Source organism: Furipterus horrens, unplaced genomic scaffold (assembly GCF_987537825.1).
Source record: "Furipterus horrens unplaced genomic scaffold, mFurHor1.1.pri manual_scaffold_7, whole genome shotgun sequence".
In the NCBI taxonomy this organism is placed as follows: Eukaryota; Metazoa; Chordata; class Mammalia; order Chiroptera; family Furipteridae; genus Furipterus; species Furipterus horrens.
The window spans coordinates 110,244,487-110,261,537 of record NW_028327177.1 but is presented as its reverse complement, the minus strand read 5'-3'; the positions used below and the strand labels follow the sequence as shown (position 1 = coordinate 110,261,537).

General features: G+C 38.9%; 1 protein-coding gene across 3 annotated transcripts in view; it reads right to left on the bottom strand.

Moving 5' to 3' along the window:
- CEP70 (centrosomal protein 70) overlaps positions 1-17,051 on the bottom strand; it is a 63,874-nt gene that overhangs the window by 34,104 nt on the left and 12,719 nt on the right. For all 3 annotated transcript variants that reach the window (XM_090284268.1, XM_090284269.1, XM_090284270.1), the window contains exon 2: positions 283-404. In XM_090284268.1, coding sequence (XP_090140394.1) covers positions 283-404 — 122 coding nt within the window. The remainder of the gene's footprint in view (positions 1-282; positions 405-17,051) is intronic.

The window sequence follows — 17,051 nt, the reverse complement described above, 5'->3', positions numbered from 1 at the left end:
TTTTATTTTTCAATTACAGTTTACATTCAATGTTATTTTGTATTAGTTCCAGGTGTACAGCATTGTGGTTAGATAATCATAAACTTTACAAAGTGTTCCCCCCAATATTTCCAGTACCCACTTGGCACCATACATAATTATAATATTATTGACTATATTCCCTGTGCTGTCTTTTACATCCTCCCAAAAGAATCAGTTTAAAGTAAGATGTTTCACATTGTAGATGTAGTATTTTTTGCCACATACTTCGAAAAACACTGGTTTCAAATATTTCAAGTTTACCTGTTTTTCAGTCATGAGTCCGATTGATGATTTACTGGACTCCTGGGCTTTAGGGCCGGCTGGAGATATAATTTCGTTTGCAGAACCAAAGTAGAGACTGGCAATGAAAAATGTTGAGTTGCCTACAGTAAGAGAGAAAAAAGTGCAATAGGTGTTAAATGAAATATATTTAAAAGAACCCACTACTCGAGCAATAATTTAAGCCATTCCTGTGTCAAAACATTTGTAACTTCTTGGAAAGCTGATTTAAAGAATAATTAGAACAAACCCTATCTTATAATGTTTTCCTCAGGATATAAAACAATATGTGTGTTTTCCACACATAGTGACATAAAAGAAAAATATTTGTTTTAACTAGATAATGGGAAAAGCACGTGATGCTAATAAACTGTTATCTTTGGGAAGCTGCTTCTCAAAAAACTAAATGAATTGTGCCTGACCCAAAAGTTATAGGCCAGTCTAACAATTCACTGGACTGTCCCCAAGGGTGAGTAGAGTGCACTTTCTTAGGTGGACCTTGTTTCTAAGTAGATCAGAGGTTAGCAACAAAGGATTCTGTTTGACATACACACACAGAAGTTTCTGTTCAGTCTAAACTACCATCACTTGCTCTTGTTATCTAAGAGTCCACCATTCTACAGAAAAAATTTTCCCTGAGTTATTTTATATACAGGTATAATTCCCCCTCTCCAGAGGCACAATCCCACATATTCATTAGCATCATGAAATTTTAGAATTGAAAGGACCTTGGAAATTGTTTAATCCCAAATCTTTAGCTGTTCATAGCTGCCTGAAAAGAGTGTAGGGAGGGTTGTGCCAATATATCAGGTACTAGAGTCATGTGAGGCCCAGAGAAGTGAAATCATCTCCCCAGGATTGATTAGAGAAGGCCTCCTTGCTGCCAGTTCAGTATTTCTTCCAAAGCACCCTTCTGCCCTTCTCTATCTGCCTCAGATAGTGAAATCCAACTAAACAATTCACTGGTCACCAATAATTTATTTTTAACTAAACCTAGTAGCACATTACAAATTCACAAATTCTGCCATTTTTGCGGTTTCACATAAGAGTCCTTTCTCCCTTTATACTCTGGTCTCTTTCAATAACTCAGTCAACCACTAAGTTCAATCCTCCAGCCTTTATTTTAAATAAAGATCCTTTTCAAAATGTCAGGCAACTTCAGCTGCTATCACCTTTCAGCCAATCTTTTTTTTTTTTTTTTTTTTTTTACTTCTCACTAGAGAAAATTTTCAAAAATACACAACAGGAGAGAAAGAGTATAATGAACTCATGTATTCATCAATCTATTGTAGCTTCAGTCATAACCGACATTCTTCCATTGCTACATTTCTTCCTCACCCACTTATATTTCAGTATATACCTCTAAAAATAGACTTATTATAACACCCAATAAAAATAACAATTCCTTACTATCACTTAATATCTAGTCTATGTTTAATTCCCATCCAAATGTCTTATAATTATTTAAACAAGGTCCATATATAGCATTCCTAAGTTTCTTTTAATTTTTAACAGTCCTAGTCCCCTTTTTAACATGCCATTTATTTGAAGAAGAAATAGGCCATTTGTCTTGCAGAGTAACCCTCATTTCAAATTTGGCTTATCGTATTTTCATCATTTAACATATTTCTCCATCTCCTATATTTCTTGTAAACTGGTACACCTAGAGGCTCTACGAAATTCAGGTTCACTATTTTTTTGGCAAGAATAATTCAGAGGTGATGCTGTGATCTTCCTACTGCATCACCATTAGAAATCAGCCAAAGTTTTAAAGTGGGAAGAATACACCATGTAAACCAGACATAAGGGTGGTGCACATCAGTGTAAGAGACTCTCCCAAAGAGCCACGTATCCTAACAGCCAATCTTCCTAACAGCCACCCCGGACCTCTCTCAAAACCTCGAAGTGTCATCTCCCTCCATGTTGAAAGCCTGGGAACTCATTCTTTTCTCCACTTGATTAACTACTCATACTCAACCCTTAGATGTCAGCTCAAATTTCCTTCTTCAGGGAAGTCTCCCCTGATTCCATGACCAGATCAGGTCCTCTTGTTATATGCTCTTGTAGCACTATAAAGAGTAAAGCATAGAGGTTTAAAGTTCAGAATCAGATGGCTGAGTGACTACCAGCTGAACCCTTTATTAACCTGTGTGATATGGACAAACTCATTAATATCTTTGAGACTTGATTTCTTCACTTGTAAAAGAGAGAACATAGTAATAATACCTACACCTCACAGGTTCAATTAAGTCAGACAACATGTAAAATGTATTTAGTACAAACGCATGACACATAGATACTTATAGAAAATTGGTAGTTGTTTTATGTAAGTATGCTGAACAAAATGGATCTTACCTAGTCATACCATCATACATTAGCTTAGGACTTTTTCTACAAATTACTCAGCTATCTGATACAAGTCATTTTACATAAATATGTCTAGGTAAAATTAAATTCCATGAGATAAGTAGTCTACTTTATGGCAATGGTCAAGTGGGCAACTCTGCCTCTAAAGACAATGAAGAAAGCCAAACAAAGCACGTTTTTTTGTTTTGTTTTTCACATAAGCATTGAAGAACAAACAAGATAATGAAGAATTACCATGCAAAAAAATCAAGAAGATGAGAATCCACTTTTTCCCTGAAGGCATTTGCCAAATCCAAAGAAAGAATAGTAGGAATGAATGCCAAAGATAAAAACCACCCTATTTAAAACTGTTTCCTGGAAGGGCTACAACTCTCAGAAGAAGAGTGAGCAAGAAGTAAACCACCTCTCCCATGAACTGAAACCTGATTTCCCTTTCTCTATGTCATTCCAGTATCCGTCCCAAATTAACAGTGCTTCCAAGCACCCAGCAGAGCAAATGAAATGTCTGCAAAAAGGCCTGAAATCAACCCCACAAAAAAATGTTTCAAATACGACATCCAGGAAATAACTAAAGATAACCAAGGCATACAGGGAACAAGACATAAGGAGAACAGAAGCAACAGTCAGAAGAAAACTGACCAACAAAGAAAGACTTTCTAGTATTGTAATTATCAGGCACAGACCATAAAAACTATGCTGACAATGTTCAAAGAAATAAAAATAAGAACTTGAAACTTCTGGTAAGGAACTACAGCTGATTTGAAAACGAATAAAAAATTTAGAACAAAAATTACACTAATTGAAAGTAAGATCTTAAATCACAGGCTTAACGGTAAATTAAAAAGAGCAGAAGAGAAAATTAAATGAACGAGAAGGGAAGTCAGAAGAGACTACTTGCCTTTTTGGTTCTCTATGTTGCATTCAGGAAAACAGAGAAGAGATTGGACTTCAAATTGAGGGAATAGTGACGTCCAAGGAATAGAGGAAAAAGGAACTGAAGAGCATTTGAAGATAAGACAAAGAAGTTTTGAGAGTCAATGAAATACGTAAATCCGCAGATTCTAGAAGCCCAACATAATAATGTATCAGGATAAAGGGAAAAAAAATCACACCTAGATACATCATATTAAAGTATTAAAAAAACAAAGTCTTAAAAGCAATTACAGAAAAAAGATTATCTTCAAAGGAGTGATGGAATGTCAGCTAACTTCTTAGCAGTAACAATGGAAACTAAGAGTAGACTAATATCTTCAATGTTCTGGAAAAATATAATTGCCAATACAAAATTGTAAACCCAGTGAGAATATCCATTAATAATAAAGGCAAAGGATATTTTCAAACAAACAAACAAAAAAATCTGACAGATGTGTTTTATTTAAAAAATTCTAAAGATGCTTCATGCAGAAGATTTCTTGATAGAAAGAGCTGTAGAAAGAAATAAGAAATGGGGGGAGAATAAACACACATTGACTATATAAAATAATAAGATCTTAAAATATAACTAAAATACGCAATGACAAAAATATATTAGTTGGGAGTAGGGTAAATAGAGTAACAGTGTTCTAATTTTGTTTATAATCCAAGAGGAGAGGAAAGGTATGTGCTACCATCAGGCTTTTGTAAGTTAAGGATGCTTGAGAATTTCCAGTATAACAACTAAAGAATAACAACTAAAGAACACAAATGTGTGATTTCCTAATTAATAAAGGGGAAAGAGGGACTATGATGATAAGTCAAAATAATTTCAAAAGGAGAGACTAAACAGAGAACAAAGAGAAAGTACATGATCAGATAGCAGACTTAAACTCACATCAGTCATTATATTAAATGTAAATGGAGTGGGAAAAAACAAGATGGCGGAGGAGTAAGTGGAAGCTACACTAACTTCCTGCCAGAACTAGTCTGGATTTACAACGTAATTTTGGAGAAATCATCTGGAATAACCAACCGAACACCAGCTGGAGAGAAGTCTTATAACCACGGAGAGACAGAAAAGGCCGCTACATCACAACGTGACCAGTAGGGAGTGCGGAGACGCGGAAGGGCTGGCTGGGCTCACACGGGTGGCAACTGAAGGGACTGAGAAACAGCTCAGCAGCCGGGGGTTCCCCCTGAGAAGGGCAGGGTCTAAACCCCCAGCTGAGCTTCCCAGCCTACAGCAACAGAGTGGAAAGTAAAATAGTATCCAGCTGAGAAAAGCGAAAAGCCACAGGGTTTCTTGCTAGCCAGAGAGAAACAGCTGGAGAAAAATAGCTCTTAAGCGGATCACATATGAAAATATTCTGCCCCCACTTACCCTGGGCACAAGCAGAGGGAAGACAGAGAGGACTGGAAATGCTTGGGGAGAGTTTGGTGTGGTGGCTTTAAGGGGAGAGCTGGGGAAGCGGCCGGCAGGGTCCCAGTGCTGACTCATCCCCACACTGCAGGCAGACCATTCCCGGCCAAGTGGCGTCAGCCTGAGGGGAAGCAAAGGCCCTGCCTACAGGAATTAAGCTGCCACACCCACGGTCCTCAAGCCTGATGGCTAATCACAGATTGAATAGATTAACAACTAAAGAAGTCAGACAAAGGCAGTAGATCCCTGGAAGTCTCCAACAGGCTGCCTAGGCCCAGACTGGTACAGGATCTGACGCCACCAGGGGCAGATCCAGGAAGTGCAGATCATTCTAAGAAGCACCAACAAACAATAGGAGTCACAAAAATGGGGAGACAGAGAAACAACACCCCATCGAAAGGAAAGGTAGAGTCCCCAGAAAGAGTGCTAAATGAAATAGAGGGGAGCCAACTACCAGATATGGAATTGAAAGCATGTATTATGGAGAAGCTCAATGAGCTCAGAGGAAACTACAAAGAACTCCAGAAAAACTACAGTGAACTCCAGAAGAACTATAAGGAACTTACTGAGAATTATACCAGCATCAAAAAGGACATGGAAGCTATCAATAAGAGCCAGGAGGAAATGAAGAATACGATCTCTGAATTGAAGAACACAGTAGAAGGAATTAAAAACAGGCTAGAGGAAGCAGAAGATTGGATCAGCGAGCTGGAGGACAATGTAGACAAAAACTCACAGACAGTGCAACAAAACGAAAAAAGACTGAACAAGACTGAAGAGGCTCTAAGACAGCTGCAGGACAACATGAAACGTAATAATATCCGTATCATAGGAATTCCAGAAGGAGAAGAAGAGCAAGAAATAGAAAACGTCTTTGAAAAACTAATGACAGAAAACTTCCCTAACATGAAGAGAGAAAGAATCATGCAAGTCCAGGAAGCACAGAGGGTCCCAATGAAGATGAACCCCAACAGGCCCACTTCAAGACACATCATAATTAAAATGCCAACATTCAAAGACAAAGAGAGAATCCTAAAAGCAGCAAGAGAGAAACAACTAATAACATACAAGGGAGCTCCAATAAGGCTATCATCAGATTTCTCAGCAGAAACACTACAAGCCAGAAGCGAATGGCAAAATATATTCCAAGCAATGAAAAACAAAGGCCTACAACCAAGAATACTCTACCCAGGAAGGCTCTCATTCAAAATGGAAGGTGAAATAAGGAGTTTCCAAGACAAAAGAAGGCTAAAAGAATACATCTCCACCAAACCAGTATTGCAAGAGATGCTAAAGGGTCTGCTTTAAGAAGATGAAGAAACAAAGAGAGACAGAGAGGAACACGAGTACAAAGGGGGAAAATGACAATGAATAAGTGCTGAAAGAAAGAAGGAACTTCTACCATTTGCAACAACATGATTGGAACTAGAGAGAATTATGCTTAGCGAAATAAGCCAGGCAACAAAAGAAAATTACCTTATGCTATCACCTGTTACAGGAAACTAATGAACAACACAAACAAATGAGCAAAATTGAACCAGAGGTATGTAAACAAGGAATAAACTAACAGTAACAAAGGGGGAGATGGGAGGGAGAGAAGTGGTAAGAAGGGGAAGGGTCTAGTCAAAGAACATGTATAAATGACCCATGGACATGGACAACTGGGTGGAGACTGAATGTGGAAGAAGGGGGGGCAGGGTGCAGGGAAGCAAGAGGGGGAAAAAAGTGAGACAACTGTAATGGAAAAACAAACAAACAGAAAATTTTTTAGTGGGGGGGGAATAAAAATATAAAGAATAGAAATGCAAGTTCAGTGAATATTAGAAGGACAAGGATTTTCCTTCACACTGTATATATTTTCTCCCTATCTGATCCCTCCAGAATTTGGCATTCTAAAGAAGTAAGTAATGACCTAAGTTTCTTTGCATAAAACTAATAAGACCAGTTGTTAAAAATGATTTTTTTTTGACTAAGACTTTGACTGGAATGTCATGCCTAAAGGAGACATGCTTGGGCTTTGGTTGTTACCAAAAAGCCCTGAGCAACTGGGACTGATTTTCAAAGGTAATAAAAGTCCACAAGATAAAAGGCCTGGTACCTTGGATGGATGAGCGGTCCATAGCAATTTTCCAGGGAAGGAATGAAGGTTGTTTTCCTGAAAGATGGCTAGAAGGGACCTTAAGGCACAATGGAAAACCAGGAGGACCTGGAAAAGACAGGTGTTTACAGGCAAGGCTGAATGCCAGGTATGTGGCTCAGCTTCTGTGCCCTGAAAGGCAGACTGAAGGTCACCCTAAATGTTCCTTGCGTAAGTTCCAGCAAAGCAGAACTAAAGATCATAAGTGATCATTTGCTGCTCTTGTTGTGTTTATGCAAATGAACAAGATAAATTAAAAATGAACTTAATGCAGTCCCGTTAATGACAAGGAAGGTAATCTTAGTGAGAAAAATCAAGATTCAAGGAAGATCACAATGCCCAGTGGTAGACTATAAAGTAGTGCAGCTAACCGTCTTTAAAGTTTCTTTTCATTTAAAATTTGTTTTCATTTGAAAGTTAAACTATGTCTGTGGCATTATCAAAGATGTTTAATTTACAGGCAAGAAGAATGTCAAATGCCTTGCAACTGGATGTCTTTCCGATAAGACAGTCCTACAGATTTAGAGACTTGTATGTGGGTTATGTTACATAAATTAACATGTGTTTTCTGTTTTCAAAGGGCATAAGCCTACGATCTCATTACCTGAGTGATTGTACGTATAGGCCTCACTTAATCCTGTCTGCATTGCTGCCTCCTGAGACTCAATGGTTTGGCTGAACTAAGTGGCTGGGTTGGTGAAGAACGGGGTGGTCTGTGGGCTTCACTTTAAAACTGGTTTCTCTTTTCTATCCTAATGGCTTGGACAGAAAGAGCCCAGAGGCCTGAGAGGGGGGAAACCTAAAATATTTCCCTCAGTCCAAACTAAGTATAATGGGCAAAAGGGTTTTGGACAGGTGAGATGTACCTGGCATACCTTCCTCCAAAGAAGCCCTTCTTTTCCCTAATGTGGGACATTGAAAAATTAATACCTGTCTTTTGTCATCTAGTGGTTACGGATTGAATGATGTCCTTTAACCCTGTTGCTCCCAGAATACAACAAGGATGCCAGCCTGTTAAACCAAGCATGCCGTTGTCCAGAGACAGCCAACCGACCTGGAGTCTGCACGATCCTTCCCCTTGTGGGAAGGCCACCCTCCCCTCCACACCCCCACTCTTATTAGGGATTTCTTGACCCAAGGGTAGGTAGGACGATGACCATGTCCAGCTTGAAGCAGCTAGAGGAGCTTGAGACCTTCGTCCATTGTCCTTTATAAGATTGTAAATGGTCTTAAGTCTGAGAGGGAGGGATTGTTATTTTTTATTGTTAAAATATTTAACTAATTAATTAATTATTTTTAAAAAAAAAAGAAGAATATTTGAAAGGGTGAGGCAGGAGAGCTTGTATGTACGACCCATGGGCATGGACTTGTGGAGGGGATTGTTGGGGAAGGGGGGTGCTGGGCGGAGGGGAGCAAAGGGGAAAAAATTGGAACTATTGTAACAATATAATCAATAAAATATACTTTTAAAAAATGTAAATGGAGTAAATGCTCCAGTTTAAAAAGAAAGATCATCAAGCTGGATTTTTTTTAAAAAATCAAACTATATGTTGTTGGAGAAAAAAAAGACACCTAAAATATTAAAAAGCCATAAAATATGAAGAATGGTAAAACAATAAAGTATTGATGGCATGGTGGTAGCATAGTTTAATCTCTGAATCTCTACATAAAAACAGAAGCAACTAGGTAGCAAGACAAAAACAAAAGAACAATATTTATATCAAAACTTAGTGACAAGTTATTACCACAAACATCAAAATAGAAGTGGGTGGAGACAAATCACTAACAGCTAGAAAAACTGCAGCGTTTCAGCATCTTTACAGGAAGACAAAAAAAGCAGCACACAATATGTAACAGTTACGAGGACAGGAGGATTCCCAAATCATTGGTGTTTGCTAATAATCATTATTGCACTAATATGAAAACAGCAGGTGGAACTGAAAGGGGTTTTGCCTCTTTTGCCATAAGAAGGACTGAAAATGTTGGAGCCCTATAACTCTGAAAATTGACACGCTAGGGCTCCATCACCAGACCCACAATAAGAACAAACTTCTATGAATGAAGCCAAAATTGAGCAAGACAAACAAGAGAGAGGAAGGTAAAGTTGAGACCAAAGTGGGATGGAGAACAGGGCCAGGAAATCTTTGAAAACAAACTACCATATTTTTAAACACTATGCAAAAGCAACAGAAGAGGGAAATCTGAGAAGTTAGAAATGCTTTCCTGAATTCTATCCCACTGTAAAAGTTCAGGTGAGGATTCAGGGAAGACAGCAAAGTAAGAAGCACCAGGAATGTCTCCAAATATCAAGATTCTGTGATCTGATCACTGACTGCTGCTTCAGATCTTAGAGGAGTAGGAAAAGAGGTAGGGGTGGTGGTTGTACCTCTCCCCATTCTAAAAGTCCCTCCCACTCCAGCTAAAGTGACTTCCAGGGAATTTAAAGGGCTATCATTCTTTCTTTTCCCCTTCTGGGAGCCAGACATTCAAGACTAGGATCTTAAAAGCAAATGTATATATGAGGAATAAAAAGTTATTGCACATGCCCAAGAAAACATTCAGGCTAAAAAAGACCTGAGAAGACCTTAAGTTTACATCTCAGGCTGATCCTCAGAACAGAGACAATCTGCAACAATTAAAAAAGAAAATAAACAAAAACAAAACCCAGCAAATCTTGGTGAAGGAAAAGAATCTGATTTTCAGTTACCACATTATTAGATTCAAATGTCCAGTTTTCAACAAAAAATAACAAAGCATAAAAAGAATTAGGAAAGTATGGCTTATTTGAAGGAAAAGAAATGAATCAACAAAAACTGTCCCTGGGCCGGGAGGAGGACCCGTATTAAAGACTTTAAGACAACCATCTTATGGTTGCCGGGGGCAGGGGTGGGGGTGTGTGTGTGTGTGTGAGAAAGATGAAGGAATTAAGAAGTACAAATTGGTAGTTACAAAAGAGTCACGGGATATATAGTACAGAATAGGGAATATAGTTAATAATATTGCAATAACTATGCATGGTGCCAGTTGGGTAGTGGAACTACCAAGGGAACATTTTGTAAAGTAAATGATTACATAACCACTATGCTGTATACCTGAAACTAATACAAAATTATACTGAATATAAACTGTAATTGAAAAACAAAACCCAACCATATGCTGTCTTCAGGAGACACATCTAAATTGCAAAGACAAATACAGACTCAAGGTGAAAGGGTGGAAAATGATTCTACAAGCAAATGGCACCCACAGAAAAGCAGGTGTAGCCATACTTACATCTGACAAAATAAATTTCAAGAAAAAAGGTAACAAGAAACAAAGATGGACATTTTATAATGATAAAGGAGATACTGCATCCAGAAGACATAACGACATGGTTCCAGATCCTCAATGCGGACAACCCCCAAGTCTTGGTCATCATGAAGAAGTGGTCTATGGAGTGGCTACAGGTGGCTCCCCGGGCCAAGTCTGGTCTGCTGGACAAAGTGATGATGACTGACACCACCTTGCTGTATGATACCTTCCACATCATGTCCGTGTGCTACCAGAGGGCAGCCCAGATGACCATGAATTCCCTGCAGTGCCACCGCACAAGGCTTGGCACTTTCATGGCCGCTTCATGAATTTCATCAAGGAGGCTCAAAGGGAAGGATTAACTGGACAGATTGTTTTCAACAAAACCAGTGGCTTACAGACAGATTTCAATCTGGACATCGTCAGTCTGAAGGAAGACAGCCTGGGGAAGGTTGGCGTGTGGAGTCCTGTTGAGGGGTTCAATATCACAGAGGTCACCAAAGGCTGAGACCCTAAGGTCACCCACTCTCTGACATGTAGGTCACTCATCATTACCACAGTGCTGCCGCATTGGAACATAGCATCTCTGCTCAGGGCCACAGGCCAGAGGTCAATAGCCAGAGCACTCTGTCCTCATGCCTGCCTGAGACCCTGTGTGGCCAGTCCCTTCTGCAGAGGCCTGTGTGTTTGCATCCCCCCGCACCCCCACTTCCGGAGCCCCGAAGTCTGAATGGGAACCATGATGGTGTGGAAGAAAGAAGGGTTGACCTGACCTCTGAAACAGGACTCAGGGTCTGCCCCTTCCACCTCAGTCCCCAGGGAAAAGGCCCCTCCTGCTGGTCCCCCCAGCCATGGTGGATGCTCTGGCCACACCTGGAGAGCCAGCCCATCACCTGCTGGGAGCCCACACACATGCCACACTCCAAAGTGCCCCCCACCCAAGAGCTCTTCGCAACAGTCACTCTACCTGCCATCCTCCCTCCATTTCTAGGACTGAATAGTGCCACTTTCTTCTGACACTTCAACCCAAGGAGTGGCTTTTGGGGTCTCCTAGGGTCTCTGCCCTTTGGAGCTCAGGGTGGGCAGGACATACTCAGGCTACTGCCCTCCTTTGAGTGGCAAGTGCTGTGCCCACTCCATGTGTGCCAGCCTCTCTTGGAAAGCCTCCAGGGTGGCCAGGGGCTCAAGACTCTCCCTTCCAGAGACACAGCACTGCTCTCGGGGGCCTATACTGGGCCATGTTGGGGGAACGCAGCCCAGTCACAGCATGGTGGATTCTGATCAAAGACCCTTTGAGGACAATTCTTGCCCTGGTCAGCTTCTCTTCATAACAAAGCAAAATGTTTACAGGGGGGAAAAAAAAAGAAGACATAACAATTTTCAATATATATGCACCCAATCAGGGAGCACCAAAATATACAAAGCAACTACTAACAGAACTAAAGGGAGAAACTAACAAAAATACAATCATAGTAGAGGACCTAAATACCCCATTGATAACTGTAGATAGAGCATCCAAACAGAAAATCAATAAAGAATAACACAGATCAAGTGGACATAATTGACATTTACAGAGTCATTCATCCAGCACACCAGATTATACATTCTTCTCTAGTGTACATGGAACATTCTCAAGGATAGACCATAGGTTAGGACACACAATTAGCCTCAACAAATTTAAGAAGACTGAAACCATACCACAAATATTCTCTGACCACAATGTTTTGATATTAGAAAGCAACTGCAAAAATGAAGCAAAAAACACCACAAATATGTGAAGATTAAATAACAAGCTACTAAAAAATGACTGAGTCAAAGAAGAAATAAAAGGTGAGATCAAAAGATATACAGAAACAAATGAGAATGAAAATACTACATATCAAAACTTTGGGGGTGCAGGAAAAGCAGTAATAAGAGGGGAATTTATATCATTACAAGCCTATCTCAAGAAACAAAAATCCCGAGTAAACAATCTAATACATTATTACATCTTAAAGGACTAGAAGAAGAAGAAAAAAAAAAACCAGCTCAAAGTCTAAAGGAAGGAAGGAAATAATAAAAGCTAGAGCAGAATTAAATGAAATAGAGAACAACAACAAAAAAAAACTACAAAAAAATCAATGCAACAAGGAGCTGAAACTGAAAAGATTGATAAAATCGACAAATCTACAGCTAGACTCACTGAGGAAAAAGAAAAGACTCAAATAAACAAAATTAGACATGAAAGATGGGAAGTTATCACAGACATCACAGAAATACAAAGGATTATACAAGAATAAAAGACTATATGCCACCAAATTCAATTACCTGGATGAAGTGGGTAAGTTCCTAGAAATATATACCCTTCCTAGACTGGATTGTGAAGAGCTGGAAAATCTAAATACAGTGAGTTGAAACAGCCATCAAAAATCACCCAAAAAGTAAAACTCCAGGACCAGATGGCTTCATTAGTGAATTCTACCAAACATTCAAAGAAAACTTGATACCTATCCTTCTCAAACCCTTTAAAAAAACTGAAGAAGAGGCAATACTTCCCAGTATATTTTATGAGGCCAACATAACCCTGATACCAAAACCTGGCAAGGATAACACAAAAAAGAGAAAACTACAGACCAATATCTCTGATGAATACAATGCAAAAATCTTAAAGTACTTGTAAGTCAAATATAATAATATATTTGAAAAATAATACGTCACGGACTTCTGGTCAAGACAGCAGGCACAGGTAAATGCAGTCCCTGCCTCCTCCCACATCAAAATTACAACTCCTACAAACCAAGTGTCACCGGTTCGATTCCCAGTCAGGGCACATGACTAGGTTGCACGCCAGATCCCCAGTTGGTGGCGTGTGAGAGGCAACCTCACATTGATGTTTCTCTTCCTCTCTTTCTCCTATCCCCTCTCTAAAATCAGATAAATAAAATAAAATAAAAATCAAAAAAAGACAAGTATATGTAATTTATTTAAAAAAAAAAATTACAACTAACTACAGAACCACCATCATTCAGAACTGCCTGAAATCTAGCTGAATGGAAGTCCTACAACTAGGGAATTAAAGAAGAAGCCACATAAAGACTGGAAGGAGGGCAGACAGTACTATGAACAAACTGCATGCCAACAAATTAGATAACCAAGATGAAATGAACAAATTCCTAGAAACGCAGACCTACCAGGAATAAATCACAAAGAAATAGAAAATCTGAACAGACCTATAACTAGGAAAGAAACTGAATTAGTAATCAAAACTCTCCCGCAAAGAAAAGCCTTGGATCTGGTGGCTTCACTGAGGAATTTTACCAAACATTTAAAGAAGAACTAACACCAATCCTTCTCAAAGTTTTCCAAAAAACCACAGAGAAGGAAACACCTCCTAACTTACTTTTGGGTGCCAGCATTTGTCATATGAAAGTCAGACAAAGACAATGCAAGAAAATTAGTGCTCAGTATTCCTCATGAACAGTAATGCAAAAATCTCCAACAAAATACTAGTAAAACAAAATTCAGTAGCATATTGAAAGGATCATGACTTAGTGGGAGTTACTCCTGGAATGTAAGAATAGTTCAACATATGAAAAGTGATCAGTGTAATACACTAAATTAATGGAATGAAGGGAAAAAAACACATGATTATTTCAATTGATGAAGAAAAAGCAGTTGGCAAAATCCAAAACCCTTTAATAATAAAAACACTCAACAAACTAGGAATAGAGAAGGAAACTACCTCAACATAATAAAAGTCATATATGAAAAGCAGTGGACATGATACTTAATGGTGAAAGACTGAAAGTTTTTCCTCTAAGATCAGAACAAGGCAAGGATGTCCACGTTTGCCATTTCTTCTCTAGCCAAAGTTCTAGCCAGAGCAATTAAGGAAGAGAAATAAAAGGCATCCAAATTGGAAGGAATGAAAATTATATTTGTTTGCAGATATAATCTTATATGCAGAAAACCCTAAATATTACACACACATATGCACACACACACTATTAGCAACAATAAATTCAGCAAAGTAGCAAGATAAAGTCAATACACAAATATCAATTGCATTTCTATACACTAACAATAAACAATCTAAAAGGGAAATTAAGAAAAGTTCCATTTATAACAGCATCAGAAAATAATTAAATAGAAATAAACTTAACCAAAGAGGTGGAAAAACTTGTACAATGAAAACTATGGTAGTCCCCCCTTATCTTCTGGAGATACATTCCAAGACCCCCTGTGGATGCCTGAAACTGTGGATATTACTGAACCCTATACCCACTGTTTTTTCCTATAAATACATACCTATGAAAAAGCTAAATTCACAAATTAGGCATACTAAGAGATTAATAGAAACAGACCCATAGATAGAGAGCAGGATGACAGTAAGGCAGGGGCAGTTACGGGGTGGAGGAATTGAGCAAAAAGGAAAAAGGACACATGGACATGGACAACAGTGTGGTGATTGCAGGGGAAAGGGGGGTGTAAGGAGACTAAATGGTAATGGAAAAAATACAATAATGATTAAATCAAAAATTTAAAGTCAAATGAAATAGAAATATTGGTATAAAAAGTTTAATTGAAAAATAAAAAAGTTTTATGGGCAAAACTATATTATAATGTCTAGGAATATGGATTCCTGAAAAAAACTTTTTTAAAACACAAGGAAGCAATTACTATAAAAGTCAGAAGAATTCCCAGCCAGGGCACATGACTAGGTTGCACGTCAGGTCCCCAGTTGGGGGCGCGAGCGAGAGGCAAACACACAGTGATGTTTCTCTCCCTCTCTTTCTCCTTTCCCCTCTCTCTAAAAATAAATAAACAAACAAACTTTTTTTTTTTAAGTCAGAAGAATGGCTATTAGTGGGAGTACAGAAGTAGCTGTGATTGGGGTGGGCAATGGAGCAGCGCTGGCTTGGCTAGCACAGTTCCACACCCTGACCCGGTGATACCGTCTTTTAATAATTTATTAAGCTATACATCTGGTATGTGTGTTCTGTTTGATTTCATGATAAAAATTCATTTTACTATTAAAAAATATTTGTAAAATAACAATAAAAGCAAAAGTAAAGGGAATACTAACCAAAAGAAAGTTAGTATGATTTTTAGCCAGACTGCCTGGGTTTGAATTGTGGATTCTTCCACACAGCCAGAAAAGTACTAATCTCTCTGTCAATCCTTTTCTTTATCATGAAGTAAGGATAAGAAAAGTATTTAGCTCATAGGTTGTTGTGAAGATTAGGGGAGTTAATATACAGGCATACCTCAGAGATATTGCAGGTTAGGTTCCAGACCACCACAATGAAGCATACATAAAACTTATGTTTACACTATACTCTAGTCCATTAACTGTGCAATAGCATTGTCTAAAAAAAACAATGTACACACCTTAATTCAAGAATACCTTATTGCTAAAAATACTAACCATCATCTGAGTCTTCAGGGAGTTGTGCAGGAAAGTTAAGCACAATAAAACAAGGTATGCCTGCAGAAAGGAAATAAACCAGTGCCTAGCACACAGCAGGACAGAGGTGGCCATCAGTGTCAGTAATCAGCTGTTATCTTTGTTACTTACACTCTCTGGGCTTCAATTTTCTTAACTGAATTTAAAATATCTTCCTGATAGGATTATCAGGAGGTCAAAAGGAAATATATGTATTATAGCCAGCATAGTAATCAATACACAATAGATTCTTTCCATGGTCTCCCAACATCCAGAGAGTAATCTGTCACATTAGGCATACTTCAGTCACAGCACATTCCTTCTCCACTTTTAACCAGGTCATTCAAGTTTATCTCAATGAAATGATCACCCAGTGAATCTCACATCCGAAACTGGATCTTCATCTAAGTTTCAAAAACAGAAGCGGGCCAAAAACCTTAAAATGTCCAACCTCCTAGTAAGAATGGTCGTGTGTTTCCCAGGGCAGGCATCCACAGGACTGGTAACCATGGAACTGAAGATGAACAACTGAAGTAACTGCAAATGGACTCCGACTCTGAACACCACTTGCCTTCTCCCTTCTCTTCTGTGCCCTGAACTTTCCTCTTCCTGCTGGGTATCCAAATCTACCTATCGTCAATTCTGACTTCTGGCTTCACATGTAGAATATTCTCATTTTCAAGGGCACTAAAGAGAAGCACCCTCAGAGACAAATAACGCAGAAGGCGATGGCAGGAAGAAAAACTGTAACTACCTCAATTCCACTTGGGGTCAAAAGGCAAAGGCAGGAAGAAAAACTATCTCAATTCCACCAGTAACCAAACCCTCCTTCCTAGAGGTCCCTACTCTGAAATTAATGTGTCAGTCGTTTGCAGCAGCTCTTCCCCACTCAGGCTATCACAGGACACAGGTGGAACTTCAAATCACAGAAAGAGACCAAAGGTTTGCCAAGGCAGAAGCTGCAGCTTTAATGAGTCTGTTTATTTTTTTGATACCTCACCTTAAATAAGACTTTGGGAATAGGGCTTGCAGGGTAGGAGTTGGTTTGTACATGGCATAGAAAGCCAAGTGCAAAAAAAGCAAAACACAGCCAGTTTTTTCTGGCACTGTCCAAGTTTCCCAAGAACCCTTTGGTAACTTGCCCTTTACAGGTCTAAAGTCCCTGTAAACATGCACCATACATTGAAATGTAATCT